The 23593-nt window shown below is 52.0% G+C and overlaps 2 protein-coding genes across 4 annotated transcripts in view; one reads left to right on the forward strand and one right to left on the reverse strand.

The window, feature by feature from the left end:
• The first annotated feature begins 12 nt into the window (after window positions 1–12).
• LOC122365939 lies at window positions 13–12402 on the forward strand. 2 transcript variants are annotated; one of them, XM_043337596.1, is made up of 6 exons: window positions 13–56; window positions 5972–6224; window positions 6603–6730; window positions 7175–7420; window positions 7869–8415; window positions 8907–12402. In XM_043337596.1, exons 2-6 carry the CDS (start codon window positions 6048–6050, stop codon window positions 12033–12035), a joined length of 4227 nt encoding a protein of 1408 aa, XP_043193531.1. In that variant the 5' UTR covers window positions 13–56; window positions 5972–6047; the 3' UTR covers window positions 12036–12402. The 2 variants fall into 2 exon arrangements, with proteins under 2 accessions (XP_043193531.1, XP_043193532.1); XM_043337597.1 differs by having other exon boundaries at window positions 14–138.
• Window positions 12403–12442: 40 nt separating this feature from the next.
• The window catches only part of LOC122365938 (fibrillin-2-like), a 34699-nt gene continuing 23548 nt past the window's right edge, over window positions 12443–23593 (reverse strand). For both annotated transcript variants that reach the window (XM_043337594.1, XM_043337595.1), the window contains 22 exons: window positions 23155–23369; window positions 22808–22946; window positions 22337–22609; window positions 21893–22090; window positions 21526–21716; window positions 21192–21378; window positions 20716–20970; window positions 20091–20384; window positions 19615–19770; window positions 19101–19346; window positions 18848–18969; window positions 18375–18501; window positions 17961–18167; window positions 17637–17762; window positions 17113–17352; window positions 16626–16828; window positions 16122–16316; window positions 15812–15916; window positions 15530–15670; window positions 15125–15232; window positions 14705–14881; window positions 12443–14438 (listed from right to left, as the gene is read on the reverse strand). In XM_043337594.1, coding sequence (XP_043193529.1) covers window positions 14226–14438; window positions 14705–14881; window positions 15125–15232; window positions 15530–15670; window positions 15812–15916; window positions 16122–16316; window positions 16626–16828; window positions 17113–17352; window positions 17637–17762; window positions 17961–18167; window positions 18375–18501; window positions 18848–18969; window positions 19101–19346; window positions 19615–19770; window positions 20091–20384; window positions 20716–20970; window positions 21192–21378; window positions 21526–21716; window positions 21893–22090; window positions 22337–22609; window positions 22808–22946; window positions 23155–23369 — 4118 coding nt within the window. In that variant the 3' untranslated portion in view covers window positions 12443–14225. The remainder of the gene's footprint in view (window positions 14439–14704; window positions 14882–15124; window positions 15233–15529; window positions 15671–15811; window positions 15917–16121; window positions 16317–16625; window positions 16829–17112; window positions 17353–17636; window positions 17763–17960; window positions 18168–18374; window positions 18502–18847; window positions 18970–19100; window positions 19347–19614; window positions 19771–20090; window positions 20385–20715; window positions 20971–21191; window positions 21379–21525; window positions 21717–21892; window positions 22091–22336; window positions 22610–22807; window positions 22947–23154; window positions 23370–23593) is intronic.

Raw genomic sequence — 23593 nt, forward strand, 5'->3', positions numbered from 1 at the left:
TTATTCCATCGCTGCGGCGTGATGGCGCCCCCCACTGTTCTACGGATGCTTGTTTTGTTAGTTATTTTCTTAGTTGTTTTGTTTTTGTGCGAGATTTAAGTTGTAGTGCTTTGGTGGTCAATTTGAAAATTTACTAAGGTACCTATGCTACATTTTCTATATATGAGCTGGTCAACCTTTACTGCGCTGTCAAATTGCAATGGTTAGGCTGGGTTTGGGGTAGGGGGAGGCTAAAAAAAAATGCTATGAGCAAAAAAAATGTTACACTAAGAAGTTCGGTATAAGTAAGTCTGGTGTCCCAGGAAGATGCCAGATACTGTTGTTGGTGTAGGGTTGTAGGTTTGTAGGGTAGGTTGTAGGTTTGTAGGTTGAATGTTTGGGTATCAGTAACCCTGGCCTGGCGTCACCGGTAGTGTTTTCGCAAAAGGTTAAGGTTTCCTGTATTAGGACGCTGTGCCAAGCCGAAGCATGCTGTGACATCAGTGGGTAAGAGAAGATAACGTACCACGTTATCAGTTTCGACTGAGACTATAGACTCAGGCAGACTCAAACTGTCTCGACTGACTCAAACCGATTCAGATCGACTCAGTCCGAATCAAAATGACTCAAACTGACTCAGACCAACTCAACCAACTCAAATTGATTCCGATCGACTCAGACAGACTCAGAAAGACTCAGGCAGACTCAAACTGACTCAACCAACTCTAATTGATTCAGATCGACTCAGACCAACTCAAACTGACTCAGACCAATTTAACTGACTCGAATCGATTCCGATCGACTCAAATCGATTCTGATCGACTCAGACAGACACAGAATGACTCAGGCAGATTCAGACCGATTCCGATCGACTCAGACTGACTCAGATAAACTCAGAATGACTCAAACTGATTCAGAACGACTTAGCCGACTCAAATTGTTCTGATTGACTCAGACCGACTCACTCAGAATAACTCAGACAGACTCAGGCACTCAAGCCAGCTCAGGCAGACTCAGACTAATTCAGGTTGACTCAGACCAATTCAGATCGACTCAGACCGACTCAGATAGACTCAGAACAACTCAAATCGACTCATACTGACCTAACCACTGACTCAAACCGATTCTGAGCGACTCAGACAGACTCAGAATGACTCGGACAGACTCAGACAGACTCAAACCAACTCAGGCAGACTCAAACTGAGTCAGGCAGACTCAGACGGATTCAGATCGACTCAGACCGTCTCAGATAGACTCAGAGCGACTCAAACTGACTAAGACCGACTCAACCGACTCAAATCGATTCCGATCGACTCAGACAGACTCAGAACGACTCAGACAGACTCAAACTGACTCAACCGACTCAAACTGATTCAGGTCTGATGATTCAGGTCAAACTGATGGGTCTGTCTGAGTCGGTCTAAATCGGTTTGAGTCGATTGAGTCGGTTTGAGTCTGCCTGAGTATGTCTGAGTCGTTCTGAGTCGATCGGAATCGATTTGAGTCGGTTGAGTCGTTCTGAGTCTATCTGAGTCGGTCTGAGTCGATATGAATCGGTCTGAGTCGATCTAAATCGGTTTGAGTCTGCCTGAGTCGGTTTGGGTCTCCCTGAGTCTGTCTGAGTCATTCTGAGTCTCTCTTAGTCGACCGGAATCGATTTGAGTCGGTCTTAGTCGGTCTGAGTCGTTCTGAGTCTATCTGAGTCGGTCTGAGTCGATCTGAATCGGTTTGAGTCGGTCGAGTCAGTTAGAGTCTGCCTGAGTCGGTTTGAGTCGTGCTGAGTCTGTTTGAGTCGATCGGAATCGATTTGAGTCGGTTGAGTCGGTCTGAGTCAGTTTGAGTCGTTCTGAGTCTATCTGAGTCGGTCTGAGTCGATCTAAATCGGTCTGAGTCTGCCTGAGTCGGTTTGAGTCGTGCTGAGTCTGTTTGAATCGATCGGAATAGATTTGAGTCGGTCGAGTCAGTTTGAGTCTGCCTGAGTCGGTTTGAGTCGTGCTGAGTCTGTTTGAGTCGATCGGAATCGATTTGAGTCGGTTGAGTCAGTCTGAGTCAGTTTGAGTCGTTCTGAGTCGGTTTGAGTCGATCTAAATCGGTCCGAGTCTGCCTGAGTCGGTTTGAGTCCGCCTGAGTCTGTCTGAAACATTCGGAGTTTGTCTGAGTTGATCAGAATCGATTTGAGTCGGTCGAGTCAGTTTGAGTCTGCCTGAGTCGGTCCGAGTCTATAGTCTCCTCAGTCGATACTGATAGCGTGGTACGTTATCTTCTCTTACCCAGTGACGTCACAGCATGCTTCGGCTTGGCACGGCGGCCTTATACAGGAAACCTTAACCTTAACGAAAACACTACCGGTGATGCCAAGGCCACAGGGTTACCGATACCTAGGTTTGTAGGTTGTAGGTTTGTAGGTTGTAGGTAAGGTTAGGTCAGGTTAGGTTAGGTTTGTTTTGGTCTATAATATCTCCGTCGTCCCAATCTGGCATCTTCCTGGGATGCAGGTCCCAATTTTCCTGACTTTTGGATCAATGACCTGACCTGGAAGGTCACCTGAAATCAAAGGACGTTAAAGTTTAGTATCGTCAACTTCCCATCATCACAGGCAACACGCTTGTTTTTTTTTGCGAAGCTGTAGCTCGACCAAAGGTCAAATGGTCGACATCCCACACCAACACCCTCATAGTAAATGGCTGGGATAATGCTAAGGTAGTCATAAAGCAGGTATCACACTTGTTTTTCAACCAAGGAGAGGTGCTTTACCTAGAGATGCTTCTTTCTAACCAAACTAAAACTTACCTTAGCTACCTAACCTCACCTAACCTAACACTAACCTACAACCCTCAACCTAAAACCTACAACCTATATAACATACATTTCTGGGTGTAGCACCTCTCTTTGGCTGCAAAAACAAAGTGTGAAGCCTGCTTTATGGCCGCCCAATGCTAATACAGACAGGGGTTTATCTGCTCCAATTGTGCAATCAATTTTTTGTGCTTGGTTGGTTTGAATGTTTCAATGAACAGATTAACCTGCACCCTGCTGTGGGAGGGGGAGGTTGAACACCCTCCTGTGGTTTTGGCACAACTTACCAATTACCATACATGAATTCTACACATGTTGTGTAAATTGCAGACAAAGGTTATTTATGGTCAGGTCACTAGGTCACTTCAAGTGACCTGACCTCATAAAGTTTTCAATGTGCGGAAAAGATGCATGAACAGGTGTGCTAAAAACGGCGGCGCGGAGCGCCATCGTTTTTGAGGTATCTGCGAAAAACCGCAGGGGTGTTCAAACACCCCTCGGCCCGGCGCGGGTTAAGCTCGACGCTACAGATCGACTGATATGCAACATGACCCTTTGATGACCTTAACCCGAGGTCATATTTTCAAGTTGACCTTTCAAGGTCAATTTATAGTTCATTTGATGCGTCTTGACGAGAGGAATACGATGCTGGTAAATGCAAGCTCGTGCAAGGCTTGAGTCAAAAGTTATTGCATAAAAACTTTCCGAAAAATTGGTTTTTTGGCGGTTTTTACCCCCTGCAGGCAAAACCGTTAACGCTAGGTCAAATTTGAGAGCAACACATAGAAAGAGCGTTAATAGGGCCATCGAATCCGCTTTTCCGCGGCGCTGCAGCTCTATTGGTTCTCGTGTTATGCGTTGGCTTCTTGGAAATTGCCCACATACGACCTAAAAAGCGGCGAAATTTTGCCGTCAATGACTTCTGGTGGCCTGACCTTTGACCTGAGCAAAGAAGTGACTGAAGTGTTTTCGTTCTTCATTTTTGGCGCTCTTTCCAACCCCGCCTTCCGCATATCACTACGTGGCCCAGGAGCCGCGTTAGAAGGGGGGGTGTTCAAACACCCCCCCCCCCCCCCCAGCAGGGCAGGGAAATCCAGAACCCCCAGCAGGGCCCGTGCTAAAGAGCCAGAGCCCACGCTAACTACCTTGTTGAACAGGTCCTGATCCCTAGACAATATTTTAGACAGGGGGAGGATAAAGATAATAAAGTTGAACATGCCCATTATCGTTGGACTTTGTCCATCCCACCCACTGACTTTAACTGGCTGAGGCTGCTCTCGCCCATCGTAGATCATCCCTGTCAGGACTTTCATATATGGATCGCCTGAGTGACCTGGGGTGTCAAACGCCCCCTCAGGTTTTTTTTGTTGTTGTAAATATCTGAAAAGCGTGACGGTTTTTGGTACACTTGTTCATACATCTTTTCTGCACATGTTGTGAAAATTTCAGACTCGGGTCGCTCAAGGTCAGGTCACAGGTCGCGTCAAGTAACCCTACCTCGTAAAAAGTTCCAATGTTGGCTATATCTACACCAACTGAATTATTGTTTGGAACTTTCAGCGATTGATAAGAGTAACAGTATGTATAAAATGTTTATCTAGGAATTCTGATATATGTGACCTAAGGTCAGATCAATTTTGCAACCTCTCCATTATAAGTTAATGGGAGAAAATTGAAATGCTCCTCTTTTGGATGAACGTCGTTCTAAACACTCAAACATTATTTTATGGGTAACCATGCCATGTTGAATCGGAAAATTGCACTCGTGACCCCTCTCTGTGCCCCTGAGGTCATCTTAGGTCATGAAAGGTCCCCATCTGTTTTTTTTTATAACTTTTGTTAGAGACATGGTAGAGCGGTGAAAACACCTCACTTGCGTTAAGCTCGACGATATGGATTGACTGATATGCATGACCTGTTCCAGTCAGGTGACCTTTAGGCTTTATCCGAGGTCAAATTTTTATAATGACCTTTTAAGTTCAACTTATAAATCATTCGACGTGTCTCGACGAGAGGAGCACGATGCTGGCAAAAACAATGTCGTGACTCTCTTGAGTCAAAAGTTAACTTATTAGTTATTACAGAAAACATTTTTCGTAAAACGGCTATTGTAGAATGTTTGGCCTCTGGAGGCTAAACCGTCGACTTGAGGTCAAATCTGATAGAGTATGCCAGCGAAAGAGCGTTGAAAGAGATATCTAATACGCTTTTCTGCGCCGCTGTAGCTCTATTGGTTCCTGAGTTATGAGTCAGGTTTTCGAAAATTGTTGAAATAGCCAAAATTTGACCTTTGATGACCTCTGGCGACCTGAACTCTGACCTGACCTAAAAAATGGCTGAAATGTTTTCTTCGTATTTTTTTACGCTCTTTCGAATGCCATTTGTCGCTAGGTGAACCAGGAGCCGAGTTAGACGGGGGCGTGAAAATGCCCCCCTCCCCTCCAGCGCGACACGGAGGGGATCTCAGATCACCAGCGCAGCGCGGGTTAAATGCTTCAACCGGAGTCCAGTGTTTGCTTCAACGTTCCATGCTCTACCTACTAACTGAGCTACAAGAAGAACTTAACAAGTTCATATTTCCCTAAGCTGGCATGTGACTGCTGCATACCTAGGTATCCATAGCTATGACAATTTGTATGGCAATATGTAACTGTAAATGATATGGTTTATCCTCCTCCTCCCCCCCCCCCCCAACCATCTGCTGGGTACCTGCAGGTTCCACTCAGTTGATATCCAAACAGCATTGTTGTCCACTGGGCTAGGCCCTAGTTTCGGCCAAATGAGCGTTGATATCACTGCAGGGCTGCAGGATATTGACAGGAGATGAGCTGGGGGGATAGATTGGTCTCTTCGACTTTCAACACCGTCTTTTTTGCCGAGTCACCTGTTGAAACCGGCAAAATCAAAAACAAAATCCAGAATCCGGCGGTACGCCTTCTCAGTCAAAACAATAAATGACTGGAACAGTCTCCCCAACGATTTGTTGAATTCTGTTCAAAAATAAGTATGTACAAATAAGTTGTGTCTTAATGAACACCGCACCGACCTTCTTCTTGATTCCGGACACCGAGTTGAGTACAACTCCAGGCCACAAGGAGTTTTACAGATCGAGGTCTTATCAGTTCTTGAAGCCTTGAACACCCAGTCAGCATAGGCGTGTGATGACATACTCTGACAGTTTGGTGCGTGTGTTCAGTGTTTCAGGCCGCGACTCGCCTCCTCCAGTGATCGGGGAGCGCTGGTGACCGCCGCCGCCGGACCGCGCCGCTGCCATGGCGTGCTCAAGAGGCAGGCAGGGCTCGACGTCCATCCGTATCGTCTCGGATATGGCCGACAAGCCAATCCGCGTGGACAACTGGGGCAACTTCCTGGCGCAGCGTATCGAGGCGCTCTACGACAAACAGGAGCACTGTGACCTAACGCTGCGCTTTCCTCACGCCGACCTCAAGGTAGGGCTGACCAGGACGCCGTAGGTGAATGCAATTTTGATGCAACGTGTCCGTTTTATATTGTGGTTAAAAATAAGGCATTGTTTGTAGTGATGTATTGATGAAATGAGCGCCTTCGTTCAATGCTCGTCTGATGATAAATGCATTTGCTGGAACAGGTTCAACTTCCAAAATATCGGTGATATTGGGATAACCTGAGTATTGTTTTTAGAAATAACCTACGGCGATCTCAGACTGTGTGTTTTCAAACTTAGAGTCGCGCCTGGAGCCTGGTCAGACCATTGTAGGCCATTTCGCACAGACAAATAGCGTTAGACCGACCCAGACCGGACCGAGCACTGAACAGCCCCTCATCACTTTGTCTCTCGCTGTCGGCAGGCACACAGTCTAATTCTGCATGCCTGCACGCCGTTTTTCACCAATCTTCTCAAGGGAAAGACGTCCGGGCCGAAGATTTTGAAAATGCCGCCCCAGATCAGCTCTACTGCCATGGGTATCATCCTCAAGTAAGTTGAAATGAGGTTGCCTATGTTTATACATTGTGAGACCGTTAATCATTTCGTCCGTTTCGGAGATGAATGTCTTATTTTGATCTTGAGAATGTTACGTTTCAGAGGTCATGACTCAGATAAGTTTGAATTACATTTCAAAAGTACCTACACATTTTATATTGGCTGTATCTCATTTATTGATAGGCGAAGGCGACTTGACCCGATTGTGATATATGAACTTTGTATGTCGCCTCAATAAGGATCATGATGCTGAATTACCTCCCCAACACGTTTTACGCATTACTCAAAACATTGCCTTGTTCAGTTAATGATCGATTGACGTTGATTTTCGTCGGGGGAACGCGTTGTAGGCTTGGCTGCAGGCTGACTATATAAACGCCGCATTGGGAGACGCCATTGACTGCCGTTCTGACGCGCCGGCTCGCCCCCTGACCCCAGGTTCGTGTACACGGGCCGTCTGGATGCGCCGTTCAGCGTGGACATGCTGTACAGCACGGCCAAGCTGCTGAAGCTGCAGATCCTGATCCGGCTGTTGGAGGCACAGATGAGCAGCGCCGAGGCGTCCGTATCGGCCGGCCTGAAGACGCGCCGCGGCCGTCCGCCACTCGGCTACCACCAGCCGCGCAGCCCTGGACAGAAAGGCCCCGGATACCAGACCAACTCGCAGCTGGCTGCCAGCCGCAGGTCAGTTTATTCATACGCACCAGGTCTCACGGACTTGGAATCGATTTTCTTTGTTATTCACTAAGCTTATGTCATGATGCTCATGGAAAAAAATTCATTTTGGCACGATCCCTATTTTTTGGTTCTTGTTTGCTCTCCTTGTTTTGAAGACAGTTTGTACCTACATTCTTTTTCTAAGTCGTCCCGAAGGTTAGTATGCGGGCTTACTAGTTAAAAAAAAAGAACGATAACAATGATAATCCTTGGTGCTTTACACCGACATGTTTAGGTTAAAGCTTAATCATCCTTCCTTTGATAATGAGTCTTAATGACATTTGTCTTGTGTTTGGCCCAGCTCCACCTGTCTACCATGTAGTGCACATGACATTGGCTATATCCACGTATCGTGGCCTGGCCGTGCGTGCGTGTGTGATGCTGACGGTGGTACTTGCGCCGTCTGTTTGTGCAGAATTATCCGTGCGGCGGAACCCCCCGAGGACGCGCGGCCGTCGCGGTTCGAGATGCCGGAGTCGGACGATCTGGGCGGACTGGGCCTGCCCGATCCGACCCTGATGCGACCCAAGGTGGAGCCGCTGCCGGAGCCGGCCGGCAGCGGGGACGCCATGTTCGAGCACCTGCGCCAGACGCCGGTGAAGCGCCCGGCGGCGGACAGCGCGCCGCCCAAGCGGCCCAAACTGGAGCCGACCGAGCCTGCCGAGCAGACTGTAGACGACCCGCGGGGGGACGAGCGCGAGTACTACGAGCAGCAGCAGGAGCGGGCGCGACTGGTGGAGGGCGGCGGCGCGCAGCCGGCCGAGCCGACCACGCCCAGCCGGCCGCGGCCCATCCTCAAACAGGAGCCGACGCCGTCGACAGGCAGCGGCAAGAAGCGCGTCCAGTTCTCGGAGAGCTCTCAGCTGACGCTGACCGTGCAGGACATGGGCGACACGTCCGAACTGGTCAGCCAGCTGCTCAAACAGCACCCGGAGCTGCTGCAGGGCGGCCAGAGCGTCAAGGTCAGTTCGCGGCTCGGCGCTATAACGAGGGGTACCAATTCCTTACAGCATTTGGGTAGCAATAGAGCTAAGATGAACTTAATTATAGGGAAGGCTTCAAGACATAAGTAAATATGTTTCGTACACCCTGGGCTCGGGTAAATACAACCACACACTTAGTTTCATAGACATGCCGTGCACATTTGGTGATACAAAAAAAAAGACGCTGGCCACTGACGTCTTCGGGAAATGCCATTTCGTTTTCATACTTGAATAAGATCGCATTGTGGAGGTCAATACACTGCTTGACTTAAATGCTAAGCATTTTTAAAACAAGAGCCTATAATAATCTTCTCCATTTATAGATATTTTCACGGCTGCCTGACTGCCCGATGGGAATGTGACGATAGTGGAATCCCGGTCGTCCCATGGCGAATTACTCGCCAGGTGATTCTAAAAACAGTTGATGTTAAACTATCGGCATTTTCAACCAGCGCATGTTTGTTCGGCAGGTTCGTCTGGTGACGCAGACGGGACCCGGCTCCCCGACTCACACCGAGTTCATGGTGGTGAAACAGCAGGAGCAGGACCAGGAGCAGGCCGCCGTCGCCATCGAACAATCCGAGTCGCTGGAGACGCCGCTCTCCTGTTCGCTGTGCGCCCGGCGCGGCAAGCAGGCCGACTTCTGGTGGGCCGACCAGATGGCCAAACACTTCCAGGAGGAACACAGCGACGAGTCGGTCATCGACCTCAACACGCTCTCCTGCACGGCCTGCGTGCAGGCCGGCGATCCCATCGACTTCGCCACCGTCATGGACTACTTCGCCCACCTGCGCGACGTGCACGACACGCGCGGCGTCCGCAGCGCCGGCTCCTGCCACCTGTGCGGCTTCTCGGCCACCAAAAAACTCCAGCTGATCTACCACGAGTACACCAAGCACGGCATCCCGCCGCCTCGCTTCATCACCTTCCCAAAGTGCGACCGGTGTGATTTCGAGGCCATCAGCGACTCGGAGATGGCGAGACATCGCCAGCGGAGGCACAAAATCGGCAAGGAGTACAAGTGTAAGGAGTGCGGTGTTGTGTATCAAAGCCTGAACTTGCTGGAGGGTCACATGCGTACAAACGCTTGCCGTCAGGGAGTGGAACCCAAGCGAAAGTTCGACTGGAAGTGTGAGCTGTGCGGTATGTCATTCTCGCGCAGTTACAACCTGAAGGGGCACATGCGCTCGGTTCACAAAGTGGTGTCCACGGTTGCGGACCGTCGCCGCAGCCAGCCGCCGGATAAGCCGGACGCCGCCCTGCGACCGGAGGCGACTATATCGCTCCCTGCCTCCTTAGACCCGAGCTCCGAGGCAGAGAGCATGTCGACAGTTGCCAACAGCGTGGCCACCTCTCTGAGTCTAGCCGTGGACGGCGAGTACATGACGCTGCCGGCCGGCATAGTGCCCGTTGAGGACGAGAACGGCGTGATCTCGTACATCGCGCTGCAGCCGGCCGAGGGCCACGGCGCCGACGCCGGCACGGTGGTTTCAGACGGCACTGTGCTGGAGGTGACCGAGTACACGGTGCCAGTCACCGCCGTGAGCGGTGGAGGGGTGGCCAGCGTGGACGCCGGGTCGGCCGCTGTCCGTGTGGCGCCGGCGGCCGGAGACCCCGGGCCCGGCGCCTCAGCGGGCGAAACGGTGCTGCCAGACCTGCAGCAAATCGACCCGCCGCAGACGACCGAGTCCCAGATAGGGCACACGCTGGTGTCGCCTCAGAAAGCCAAGTCGGGTGCACAGCTCGGCTCTCGGGCCACTGCATCGCCGCGCCGATCGGTCGCCCACAGCCCCGGCGTGGGTTCGTCGCGCATATCGGTGTCGAGTTCACAGGTGACCGTCTCGGAACTGGACGAGCCGGCCTCGATCCTGCCGCACCTTCCCGGCGAGACGCTACCGACCGTGGTATCGCAGGCGTACGGTCAGCCGGTGAGCCTGGCGCAGCTGCGGCACGGCCAGTTCGTCATGACCGACCACCTGCCGCCGGGCCACGTGATCGTCTCGGAGCTGGCCAGCGGCCAGGAGGTGATCGTGGCCGACATGTCGCACAGTCAGCTGTACGAGCTGCAGCAGTCTCACGGCCAGCAGCTGATCGCCCAGCCGATGGAGCTCTCCGCCGTCGAACACGACGATGCGGCGGCGCAGCAGCTGTCCTCTCAGGACGGCCTGCTGTCGCAGCCGGTCGACCAGACGCCGCACCATGTCATCGTGTCGCAGGCCGGTGGCGTCAACCAAGGGAGTATCCAGAAAGTTGATGTGGAGGATGCAGACTGCCAACAGAGTACGGGAGACGACGGTACACGCCAAGAAGAGGAGGTTGTGGTGCCGGACCTATCCCACTCTGACGAGTTTATCGGACCTGATTCAGTACCTGAGGAGAATATGGAGAACTCTGCCATGCCGGCTGTCAATGAGGTGGATGATTCCGTAACTGCCGAGGACGTCAGACAATCTGAAACACCTGCCACCCAAGAGGGCGACATGATCGTTCAACATGATCAGAACGCTGATGCTGCGCCGGTCATCAGTGGTGACATTGCTGAGGAAAATGTCATCATTGGTGACGCTGGCGAAGAGGTCTCTGTTTCCGAGGAACGCGCCGGTTTGGTTGTAGAGGAGTCCATGGTCGACTGTGACCAGGTCTCCCAGGAGCATTCACAAATAGACGACAGTGTGGTCAACTCTACACACGAAGAGACGGTCGTCTCCCAGGCACATGCAGATTCAGAGGTAGACATGAGTGTGGCCCACTTCCCTGCCACCGAAGAGATCACTGTCTCGGAGGAGAGAACTGATGCAGAGATGGGTGAAAGTGTGGCCAACTGTCCTCCCGGCGAAGGAATAAGCGTTTCTGAAGAACCTGTCGTTTATTCACAAATAAACGAGAGCGTGGCCCACTACCCTGCCGACAAAGAGGTGCCCGCTGCCAGTGAACAGAGATCGGAAGAAACTGAACTGGAGGTAGAAGATAGTTTCATCCACTGTGATCTGGGAGATGAGACGACCGTTTCGCAGGGGCACCTGGGCGATGAGGTGGACGAAAGCATAGCCCACTTCCCTGCCGAAAAAGGGCTGCCCGTCTCCAACGAAGAGAGATCAGAAGAGACCGAGTTAGAGATTGAGGACAGCCTCATCCACTCTGATCTCGGAGATGAGACAGCCGTTTCTGAGAGACACATGGGTCATGGAGTGGACGAAAGCGTGGCCCACTACCCTGCCGAAAAACAGGAGGCTGCTTCCAACGATCAGAGATCAGAAGAGACAGTGTTAGAGGTAGAGGACAGCTTCATGCACTCTGATCTCGGTGATGAGACGACCGTTTCGGAGGGACACCTGGGTCATGAGGTGGACGAAAGCGTGGCCCATTACCCGGCAGGCGACGAGACTGTTGTATCGGACCAACCAGCCGGCGAGCCGGAGTGTGTCGACGCTCAGAGGACTGCCGGAGCCGCCTCACCAGGTGGGCAGCCCGGGGGCGATATTGTACAGGCGTTGGAGGGGACTGGGGTTGCGGGCGGGGCGGGGGAGGCGGCAGTGGTACCGGACACTGCCGCCGAGGTCGGGCAGGCGGCCGACGAGGCGTCACCGGACGCCGTTTAGTGTGTGCTCGGCCGCGGCTGTTGGACTGTCTGTTCTCCGGTGAAGTGGTGCTGGAGGTGGTACTATCGGTGGAAGTGGTGCTCGCGCGCGCAGCAAGGCACAGCTGGGCGACATGCGAGCTGCCATTGTCCAGACCTTCGCCGTTTCATGTTCATCAAAATCGGTTTCATTTATCCAGCAGCAGCTGTTCGCATACACAGTTTTTGACGGGCTTGGATTGTAATGCATTGTATTGTGACATCCGAGTTTACACGTTGGTCGTTTTAGTCGACGCTTTCATATAACCTTGTAATTAGGGCGCCCCAAGGCAACCAACCATCCCCTTCCCAAACCGATGCTTTGATAGATATAGTTCATATATCGAAAATCATTGTTTTCTACTTGGATGCGGTTGAAGTTGATTGAAGTCCCGTTCACCCATGTATTATCACATGAGGACACAATCATCAGGCTCAGCACATGCATCGATCCGCGTATTTCACCCCGTTTACGCACAGAACCAATCACGCCACACGCCGGTCGGCGCCGGCAAGTCTCGCTCGAGCCACGACCAGCCACAGCGCACTATCCGGCCACGCGTCGTGTGAATATCCACAAACACTTCTCAGCCGTCTTCACGGGATCTTTCCACGCACACGCATCTAAACATGAATAAGCTTGATGTATTAGTCACAAAGTAACAATGCTAAAGTCGTTAAAAGCTGTCACTCGTGACAATGATCTAGTCAGAAGCACTCGGTGCGCGGTGACCTTAGCTCTGCCACCTGGACTAGAAAACGCAACTACTGGACAAACACTCGACGCGAATCGCATAGCGGCAGTTTCGATTTAGCTCAATCACATCTTTCTTCAACATCTAAGCCATTCTTCCAGCAATGGGGCATAGAAGAGAAGAGAGATGGAAAGAGGAAATATGGTGGCAAGTTTCATGGTAACAAGCGAGAGAAGACCCACGCAAGGCACCTTCGGCTTCTCTCTGTTTACTCCACAGTCCGCACAAAGCCCGCACCCGCACCAGCACACGTCATTACATGTGCACACATCCACGGCGCGAGCACACAGACATGCATTCATACATAATTCATTAACTGCATAATTCTACATCAGACAATGGCAGGCAGTATCTATACAACCGGTCGGAGCTATTATAAAACAGCATGGAAGACTTCGATTGAGGGACTCAAAATGGGCTTATTTTGCTGGAATAGATTGAAGACGTATCTGCCAGTAGTCCACATAGACGCTAACATTGGTCCCGATGGGTTCATCGTGTGGTCCCAGAGAGGATATGTGTAAACTAAATATGTAGCATTTAATGAGTGAAAGGTGTGCAGCAACTGGTATAACGGCATTAACTACATCAACGTCATTGGTCAGTGCATAATTAGCAACAGGCTCTGTAAGCTTCTTGAAGTGTCGAGCGACTGGATTTATCGTGCATTTATCGAAACGTTACTGTATTTCTATTAAACATACGGCACAAGCGAAGCAAATTTTAGTATACAGAGACAAGTTTCGTGAGGAAACTGATGCGTGTAAAAAAATGACGATACATGACGTTAAAATATGACGCGGGTGGCCTAAACGTTTGTGTGGCATCGAGGTCGCCAAAACTGTCGAGTGTGTATGGATCAGTCGCCTTGTTTAAACCTCGCTTTTATATCAAACCAGTCTGATAAAGTAATGTAGCGTTAAGTAATAAGAGTAGCATTTGAATTGGTCGAGAGTCATCGTGATTCAATAGACCGGAAAGTTGGTCATTTACATACGGTGAGACTGCTCTTTGATTAGTTCCCCCTCCTTTTCATCCTATCTCTCCTTTCTCCTCGACGTTGCAGAAACATGCACACAAAACAGCACAAATTTAACACTGCAAAGTCTCGATCGAACACAGAAACTCCCGTGAAGGAGGGTTGCAGCCGCTTCTTGAGTGGCTCGGCCGCGACCCACCCATCTCAGTCCCGCAGCCCACCTCACAGACCTGACACCGGCGTCACACGTGGACGGCGACGGCCGCATCGGAGCTCCTGTCAAACGACTCGAATGGCACATACAGTTGAACTTAGGCTACGCCGGCCCGGTCGGGCAGTTTGACCGGCTGACTGGCTAGTAAAAAATCTCCGCTCTCGGCACTCGGCCCAAACGACCGGCACAAAAGGCCACATGGCAAACGCGCGGCACGGCGACACACTACTCTACCACCACTACTTTGACGGGCAGGTGGAGCTGGTAGTCGGCAGGAAGACCGGTCTCTTGGTGGATCATCTTGCTGGCTATTAGCAGATCGTAGACACCCGCGTGCTGCTGGTGATGCACAAAGTGCAGCGAGGTGATGCCGTTCCTCGTCATCAGCAGGAACCGATCAGAGTTCTTACCAGGGACGATCGAGTAGTGGATGTTATACTGCAAAAAGAAATAAGTCCGTTATCTTCCCGTTTTTCTTTCTCTCTTTACAGTATCGCGTAAAGTCTTACGTGATTATCGTTCGTTGAGCAGCAAACTTTACATGATCGACGTTCGAGGAAAATCGTGCAGGTTTATATTGATATCCGAGAATATATTACAAATATCTTCAAACCTTTCGATCGCAAGGTATGAATAGAAGTTCAATTATGTCAGAGCATACTGGGTCGTGCTTAAATTAAAGGCCTGACATCAGAAACACTAACCTGTAATTCCTTCAGCGCTGGCTGCAGGCGAACTATCTTCGCCTTCTTCTTTGCTTGCGCCAGCTTTATGACAACGTATAACGCGTCATGGTCCTTGTCAGGGTGTGACTTTAGCAGTTTCTCCTGATGTTTCCTATGGCGGTGCTCATCGTTTTGCTGGTCGGTATTGGGAGCAGTCTGCAAATGAAATTGTAGTCACATAACGACTCACCGTTTCATTGGTTTTGTAGATCACCGTTTAGCATTGCCCTCCCCGCGTATTACACAAAATTAGCATTGGCCTGTTGCGTGCATTTTTTTCAATAACGTGTAACTTAATGCGCTGAAATAAAATAAGCCTTAAAAAGACATTTTAATGTAACCGTGCCAATCTGAAACCGTCCGGCAATCCAGCAGCCCCGATTAGTGCGCGGTGCTCACCTGATTTGGTGACCGCGCGTCGGTAGGTTCAGAAACGCGCTGTGCCTGCCATGCTCCGTCGTGTTCCGACGACACGCTGCGGCGACCGCGGTTCTTGCGTCCGTTTATCTGAAACAGTAATATAAATGATGTCATGAGAAAACAGTACACGATAGACGCAGTCCCATCCGCGATGAATCTGAACAAATCCTAGGACCAGAAAGGAAAAATGCCGAAGAGATTACTCAATTGGAAATGCGAGCATAAAGAAAACGATTTGTGATTACCAGAAGCAACCATTGGGCCTTGGCTACAAAAATAATTTTGTCAAAAACTTACGATTTTTGCCGGTTTTGACCGTGGCACTGTGAGAGGGTGAGGTCGTCATGCGTCAGGCACGCTGACGGCTGACCGTTGAATGCTCACCTGGCAAGAGTAGCAGCCCTCGGTGCTGATGATGTTGCTCGTGTCCGTCGCCGTGCTCAGCTGCTGGTACGAGCTAAACGAGGCGTGCTGGCCCGCCCAGCCGGCGCCCATCGCCGCGCTGATGGTCGACAGACAGTGGCCCTGCGAAGACGAGTGTACGGTTCAGCCGGCTTGAAACTAACTGCCGCAGTTATTAAGGACGCTGACGTTTGCGCTGACTTTACGGTATAAATTAACTAGTAGAAACTATGGAGCTGGAATGTGTGGGGTTGAATAACTCACCTGTCCGAAGCTGTGATATCCCTGCGGACAGCTGCAGCTGGCGGCACCGCCGGGACCGGGCTGGCACCCGAATGAGCACGAGCTTGAGACGCACTGCGGTGCCATCTGAGGAACAAAAACGACAGTTGGCGAATGTCATAGACAACCCAGGCTGGCACCCAAACGAACACGAGCTGGAGACGAGACGGACTTTAGTGAAAATCTGGTTTCGGTACGTAGCGTTGCTAATGGTCGTTTAGCAGCGCACCATGAGTGCGTATGGGGAGGGAAGTGTGGAGGGGACAGTGAAGGCTGACTCGCAGTTACGCACCTGCACGCAGACGAGCATCTGGACGTTAAACTGGTATCCTGTCGGACACTGGCACCGGTAGCTGCCGAGCGTGTTCTGACAGGAGGCCGAGCCACACGGGTGCCGGGTGCACTCGTCCTCGTCCACACACTGGCCCGTGTAGTAGCTCTGCACGTACCCCTCGGGGCACGAGCACGTCGTGCGCCCGAACAGCTCCTGTGACACACGGCAGAGTCGCAGTTGTTACGGGGAGCCGGCATAGTAGCTGCTATAGTGGAACACACATGAGACACAGCAACACTGCCAAAGCTGATACAGGGGCAAATACCACAGCCGTGCACTGCACAGCTAAAGGGGACCGATACCACAGCTCCCACAGAGGACCGATAAGTGTAGGTAGATAACGGACTCACTCAGTCTGAATCCTACCATATGTAGTTACACAAGACAGACCCAACACAGGTCTTTGTCCAGGACACTTTGGCCGTGATGTTATCAAATATTTTAACACCTCCGACCACCGACCTGGCAGTTTTGCGATATATCCTCGTCGCAGAAGTCGGAGCCGCAGTCGTAGTCGTCGTAGTCGAGCTGGTCGCGCTCGCAGAGCAGGCCAGCCGCGTCCATCCTGTAGCCGTCCGGGCACACGCAGCGGTAGCTACCGGCCACGTTCGTGCAGGCGCCCGGCACGCCGCAGATGGTCGGCGTCTCCAGGCACTCATCGACGTCTGAGGGGACAGAGCGGGTGCTGTTAGTCGAGGCAGCACTAGCGGTTTGTCGCACCATTAACAGCGACAGCTCGTGTAAGAGTGTATCCGAATTGCAAATACGGCAATTAAGCTGTCTCGATTTACCGATTATGCATATCTCGATTGAGATATTTCATATGGAGATTCGAATGACTAGATATTTAAAACTGCTTCAAGATGTCAACAAAGTCAAACTTCGATCGAGCTGGAGACAAAACCATTCTGAAACGGGCACTAGACATTAAAGTAAACAGTGCACTGACCGGCGCACTGGTCTCCCATCTGGCGGTAGCCGGCCGGGCACGAGCACCGGTACGAGCCCTGCGTGTTGACACACTCGTGCTGGCACATGTGCTGGCCGGTGGCGCACTCGTCCAGGTCGCGGCAGCTGCTGCCGTCCAGGTCCAGTACGAAGCCGGCCGGGCACAGGCAGCGGTACGAGCCCTCTGTGTTCTCACAGTCGTACCGGCAGGCCGGCGGCGACTGCACGCACTCGTTCACGTCTGCAACACATACCGGCGGGGGGGGGGGGCGTGAATAAGCTTTCAGTTCATCCTAATCAGTCAAAGAGAGATCGAAAAGAATTTAAAACGTATGCTGTGCTACTGGCGATGTTGAACTTAACTGCTGAGGTAATGCTGTAACGCATACCTACAGGTAGCTGGTACTGGACAATGTCAAAGAATAAGGTATTCGTAAAACGATATTGATACAGTCTTCTGGAGAGAACAAATGAGCATAAGTCTCATGTTTCGGCCGTAACGACAGGTGATGGGCATCTACTCACCGATACAGTGCATTCCGGTGTGATCTGGCTTGTATCCGCGATTACACATACACCTGTACGATCCCAGCGTATTGATACAGCGGCCATTCTGGCACAGTCCGGGAATCGTGCGGCACTCGTCAATGTCTGAAAACAAGGAGAGCGGGAATACATCGTTATAAAAAGGTAAACTTTTGTGATGCCGAAGCCAAAACGTAAAACGAACAGGATTTGAAAATAAAAGCAAAGACACAAAATGAAAGCGAGCAGTAAAAGCGCCCTTGGAGAGTCACCCCTCATCCAAGAATGTGGCTTCTTTGACCCGAAAGGGACCACCTCTCTCACCTGAGCCGTCGATGGAGTATCCGGCCTCCAGACAGAGCTGCTCGTAGGGTCGGCTGTAGCGCGCCGGACAGCGCTCGCACTCGGGACCCCAGGCGGCGCCCATCGTACAGCAGCAGTCAGCCTTGGTCACCTGGATGAGCTGCTCATTGCCGCGCGTGCTGCACCGGCCGCCGACCAGGTGCCGGAAACAGTAGCCCGTCCGCTGGTCTGGAAAAAACATCAGTGTATCATTTCTCGTTGCATTAACAACCGATGCATTCCATCGGCTATACCTACCTCCAATATCCGTCACTGTGCGTGCAGACTACTAGATAAAACGGAAACTGCCTTAGCAGTGGACTGATACTCCTTACAAAACAAAAAGTCATATGTCAGCCGCTCTTTTTCCGGTAAATGGGTAGGAGAGACACTCACCGACGCATTCGGTGCCGTCGGGAGATGGTACGTAGCCCTCCTTGCAGTCGCACCGGTATCCGCCCTTCGTGTTGATGCAGTAACCATTCTGGCATATGTTCGGATTGGCGGCACACTCGTTGATGTCCTATGAAAGAAGAAAAATGTTAGGACGCAAAATGTCAGGAAAATAGCAAATCAGCTCGAGTAGATCCTGCCTGAGAAGATTTATCGGAGCATGATTGATATGACGGCCGATTGGGTATATTTTCACAACGTTGCGCTCGATGTAATTATGGACTCCGCAATCAATATAACATTTAAAACATTTTAATCGACTTAAGTTAGTAATTCAAAAATATACCGGTCCAGACATGTAAATCGAGTAATGATCAATGAGCCTGAGCCGTGTCCGCTCGCTCAGTGGCATTGGCTAACAACAAAAACTTCTCCAGAAATTGCCATCTAATAATCGAGGCATTTAGCGGACCTACCTGGCAGTTGTCTCCCATGCCGATCTTCTGATAGCCCTCCGGACAGACACACATGAATGTTCCAATCAGATTTTTACACTGGAAGCGGCAGTTATTGGCAGGAGTTTGGCATTCATCCACATCTGAAACAGAGAGAATGACACCATCGAAATATCTACAGCTGTATCACTGTTGGTGCATGCACAGCATGTAGGTGCACACATATGTAGTTATGCATGTACTTTAGGAGAGAACGGCAAGATATGGTACCCACCGAGGCAGTGCTGGCCGTCCTCGGCCAGGCTGTAGCCATACGGACAGATGCAGCGGAACGAGCCGAGCGTGTTGTGGCACCGGAACGCGCACAGGTGGCCCATGTCGCGGCACTCGTCCACGTCCTCGCACGACTGGGTCGGCCCGGCCGCGAAACCCTGCTGGCACGCGCACTCGAAACTGCCCTCCGTGTTACTGCACGTTCCGTTGCCGCAGATGCCCGGCTGAGTGAGGCACTCGTTCTCGTCTGAAAGTTGAAAAGAGCATTGACTGTGATAAAAGACGATTGTCTACAGGTATCAAATCAGGTAGGCGTTGGCTATTACCCAAATAGGCGTCTTTCGGACACCGCTACGGCGAAAAAAAAAGTAATTAAAATAGTACAATGTTAATCGCAATTACAGTTGCAACCAGATAAAAAAAAAACTCAAATTAAGCCAATGAGTGCCGAGTTCTATAAGTCAGTGTTAGCAATGCTGGTAAGCAGCTGTTTTCTGGTTGGTTCACTGACTGACCGATGCAGTTGTGTCCGGACTCGTCCAGCACGTATCCCATGGGACAGGCGCACCGGAACGAGCCGTCCGTGTTGATACACTCTCCACGGACGCACGGCTCCGTCATCAGCTGGCACTCGTTCAGATCCTCGGCACCCGTGCCGCGGCCGGCGCCGCCTAACGATGGAGGAGGACGGTCAACTTTCGCATGAAACACGGCTCACAGGACAAACAGATCAGAGGATTGAGAGTCCTATCCGCCAAAATGGCTCGTAGAGCAGACGTCCATCGCCCATCAGACAGATCACTTCACAGATAGTCCAACAACAAATCGCATATCAGAAAGCTGTGAGCTCCCAGGAGAGAAAGCTCACAGGTGAGACAACCCACAAGTGAGACAGCTCACGATCATAACGGCTCACAGAAACAGACTGCCCACGCCTGAGACCTCTTCCATGTCAAGCACCTCCCATGTCATCCAGTTCACGAGCTCTCACCTGGGCACAGCTCGGCGAACTGCGCCGAGCCCGGCTCTGGGCACGGCTGGCAGTTGGTTCCCCAGGCGGCGGCGCCCGAGCAGCAGCACTGTGCGCGGCCCTGCACCAGCGGCCGGCGCCGCGAGCAGACGCCCTGCTGCCACGAGTCGTAGCACGCCTCCTGGCGCACGTCCTCACACAGTGTGCTGTCGGCTGACAGCTCAAAGCCGGGCGGGCACACGCAGCGGAAACTGCCGGGCTCGTTGAGACACTGGCCGCCGCCGCACAGCTCGCCGGCCACACACTCGTCCTCGTCTGCCGAATCGACGTGGCAGGGGTGTCAGACGGTGATCTCGGCACGACCTCGATACAGACTGTCAGACTCCTGACATCCCTGATTAAAAATTAGGGGCCAATACATGAAAGAATAACTCGATTACATTTTATGCTTGAAGAACCGCGTTGTGCATACAACGTACTGGTTACGCTTTTACTTTCCCGACCTTGCCTTGGGTATACGAGTACGTGGTAAGAGGGAAAACGTGTTGAGCATAAGTTAAAATGTAAGTCCGCAATTATTAACTTTTTCTGTATATAGGAACGCATGGTTCGTTGTTAATCGTTCGTCCACTTTTCGGACACCTACCTTCGCAGAGAGTGCCGTTCTGTGAGAGTTTGAAGCCCTCCGGACAGAGACACTGGACGGTTCCGATCCGGTTCTGGCAGTCGCCCGGCGGCGGGCAGAAGCCGGGCGTCTCCACACACTCGTTCACGTCCCTGCACGAGGAACCGTCCTCGGCCAGCGTGAAGCCCTCGGCGCACTCGCAGCTGAATGAACCGGCCGTGTTCCGACACCGACCGTTACGGCACACGTCCAGCCGCGTGCGGCACTCGTCAATGTCTGACGAAATGGAAATAATAAGGAGACACGTCAATGTCCGATTGCGACAAAGCATGGCGCTCGTATAACAGCGCAGCTACATACGGCACTCGTCAATCTGTCAGACGGCAGGGAGACACATAGCTACGGAACACGTCAATGTTTGTCGGCACCGAAACACATAGCACTGGTAGGGTCTGACGGCACGGAGACACACGCCATTCTCCACCCATCAGACATACCTTGGCAGTCGTTATTGTTCGACAGTCGGAAGCCGGGGTCGCAGCTGCATTTGTACGATCCCAGTGTGTTCATACACACGCCGTTGTTGCAGATATTCGGGTTTCTGGAGCATTCGTCAATATCGATACACGAATCTCCAGCGGGCGACAACGTGAAACCTTCGTTGCAAATGCACTGGAAGCTGCCCTGAAATAATAGACAAACTTCATGAGGAAACGCAAACGCGAGGCCAAACATTAACAGCTGCACAAGGGTAATCTAAATCGGTAAAGGTCAGACCGACCGGTGAGCTACCACAGACACCCGCGGGTGGCCGATCTCCGCTCCCATTACCTGCATGTTGTTGCACTGTCCGTTGTTGCAGACGGACGGCCGCTCGGCGCACTCGTTGACGTCCAGACAGTCGAGGCCGCTGATGGCCAGCCGGTAGCCGGCCGGACAGGTGCAGTGGAAACTGCCGGCCGTGTTCTCACACTGGGCGTTACCGCGACACGGGTACGGCGACTGCAGGCACTCGTCCTGGTCTGAGGGCACAAACAAACAATATGGTACGGCGACTACAGGCACTCGTCAGCACCAGCATGACCACACGACTGGTTTGATACTCGTACATGAAAGACTTCGCAAGTCGCTTCACCAGCTTACTGGAACCGACCCTACCGCTCCAGGCAAATCGAAATATGTGACCACACGAGCCTACCTATGCACGTGTGGGACGCCTCGTCGTATCGGTACCCTCTGTTGCACTCGCAGTGGAAGCTGCCCGGTGTGTTGACGCACGTGCCGTGCTTGCACATGCCGGGCATCATGACGCACTCGTTGATTTCCTCCTTGAGTCCGGTCATGGGGTCGACAAACAGTCCCGGCGCCGAGCTGCCGCACAGCTCTCGATAATCGGCTGAAAAACAGGATCAGCGCGTCAATTGCGACACAAAGACATTCGACCTGAGTCAAACAAAAGCGAGTGCCTGGAGACGGCTGAGAGCCAACGTTAACCTCGCTGACGGGAATGGTGTCTTTGCTCTCCTGCAGAGGACTGAGAGAAACAGGAGAAATTAATTTGAGCCTACTATATCCATTGAAGCATTGCACTGATAGCCTCTGTGAAGTTTGAACACGAATCTAATTCAGACGCGATAATTACCTGACTCCTTGGCGGGGCAGGCCTTGCAGTCGAGTCCCCAGGCGGCGCCCATGGAGCAGCAGCACTGCAGCCGCGTCTCGTCACTGCGCATCGGCTGCGAGCACACGCCCTCCGAGATCTGCATGTAGCACGGCTCCTTGCGCATGTCCACGCAGTCCCGGCCGTTGGGCATCAGCATGAAGCCGGCCGGACAGATGCAGGTGAACGAGCCCTGGTTGTTGGAGCACTCGCCGATGCCGCAGATATCCGGCTGGGCGACGCACTCGTCCAAATCTGCAGGAAGCAAAACAGCAGACTCACTTTTTATATTAACAGACTCTGTCAATATACCTAACCGGTAATAATTTAGCACGTCCTTATGCAATTGTAATACTGCGATGGTAAAATCAGCAGCGTAAGCTACCACTTTGCTCATCTATACAGCTGCTAGCCTCCCCGTTTCGACTTTTCCTGTGTTACCACACGACTCACCGACACAAGTGGTGCCCTCCTCGTTGAGCTGGTAGCCGTCGTAGCAGGTGCACATGAAGGAGCCGAAGGTGTTGGTGCAGCGGCCGTTCGTGCACAGGTTCTCCATGTCCTCACACTCGTTGATGTCTTCCACCACCACCTGGCGAAGAACCAAAAAAGGTTTTAAACTGTACAAAGTCGAGCGATTAGGAAGTGTCGGTAGCGTAAGTCAATAACACAAATAATTATCCCCTACCTACACTGTCCTACAGTCTACACCCTAGGTGACTTAGCAGATTAGCCCGATTGCCCTTCCCACCCACAGCAGAATATGCCCGAGATGACCTCTGACGTGACCTCAGCCTCACCGTGACCTCGTTGGGCCGGTAGCCGAAACCGTTGGGACAGAGCTGGTCGTACTCGGGTGTGTTGGGCTGCGGGCACAGCTGGCAGGTGGGCCCCCAGGCGCGGCCCACCGAGCAGCAGCACGTGGCGCGCGTCACCTGCTGACCCGTCATCATGCTGCACACGTTCCGGCCGCGGATCTCCTCCACCTCAACGAAACACTGCGCCAGCCGCCGGTCTGCGGGGGCGGGGGGAGATACAGCGAGTCAGACCAGCTCGTCTTACGGAGGTCACTAGTTGGGCTGATGGAGATAGATCGCTCCCCGGAGACGAACTGATATGCGGTGGAGAAGAGCCAAGAGCGATTATGTCCCTTTTTAAAGCACTTTGTCAGAACTTTACCAACGTCAAACCATCAGTTCTAACGTTCTGTGAATACTAGTCTAAAGTTATTTGCCTGTT

The sequence above is a fragment of the Amphibalanus amphitrite genome, unplaced genomic scaffold (assembly GCF_019059575.1).
Source record: "Amphibalanus amphitrite isolate SeventyFive unplaced genomic scaffold, NRLGWU_Aamphi_draft 000774F_arrow, whole genome shotgun sequence".
Taxonomy (NCBI): domain Eukaryota; kingdom Metazoa; phylum Arthropoda; class Thecostraca; order Balanomorpha; family Balanidae; genus Amphibalanus; species Amphibalanus amphitrite.

Coding starts and splice junctions, on each gene's coding strand:
- LOC122365939 (XM_043337596.1), top strand. CDS start 6,048: ATGGCGTGCTCAAGAGGCAGGCAGGGCTCGACGTCCATCCGTATCGTC. Junction 6,731..7,174: donor GCCATGGGTATCATCCTCAA/GTAAGTTGAAAT, acceptor CCCTGACCCCAG/GTTCGTGTACACGGGCCGTC. Junction 7,421..7,868: donor CAGCTGGCTGCCAGCCGCAG/GTCAGTTTATTC, acceptor CTGTTTGTGCAG/AATTATCCGTGCGGCGGAAC.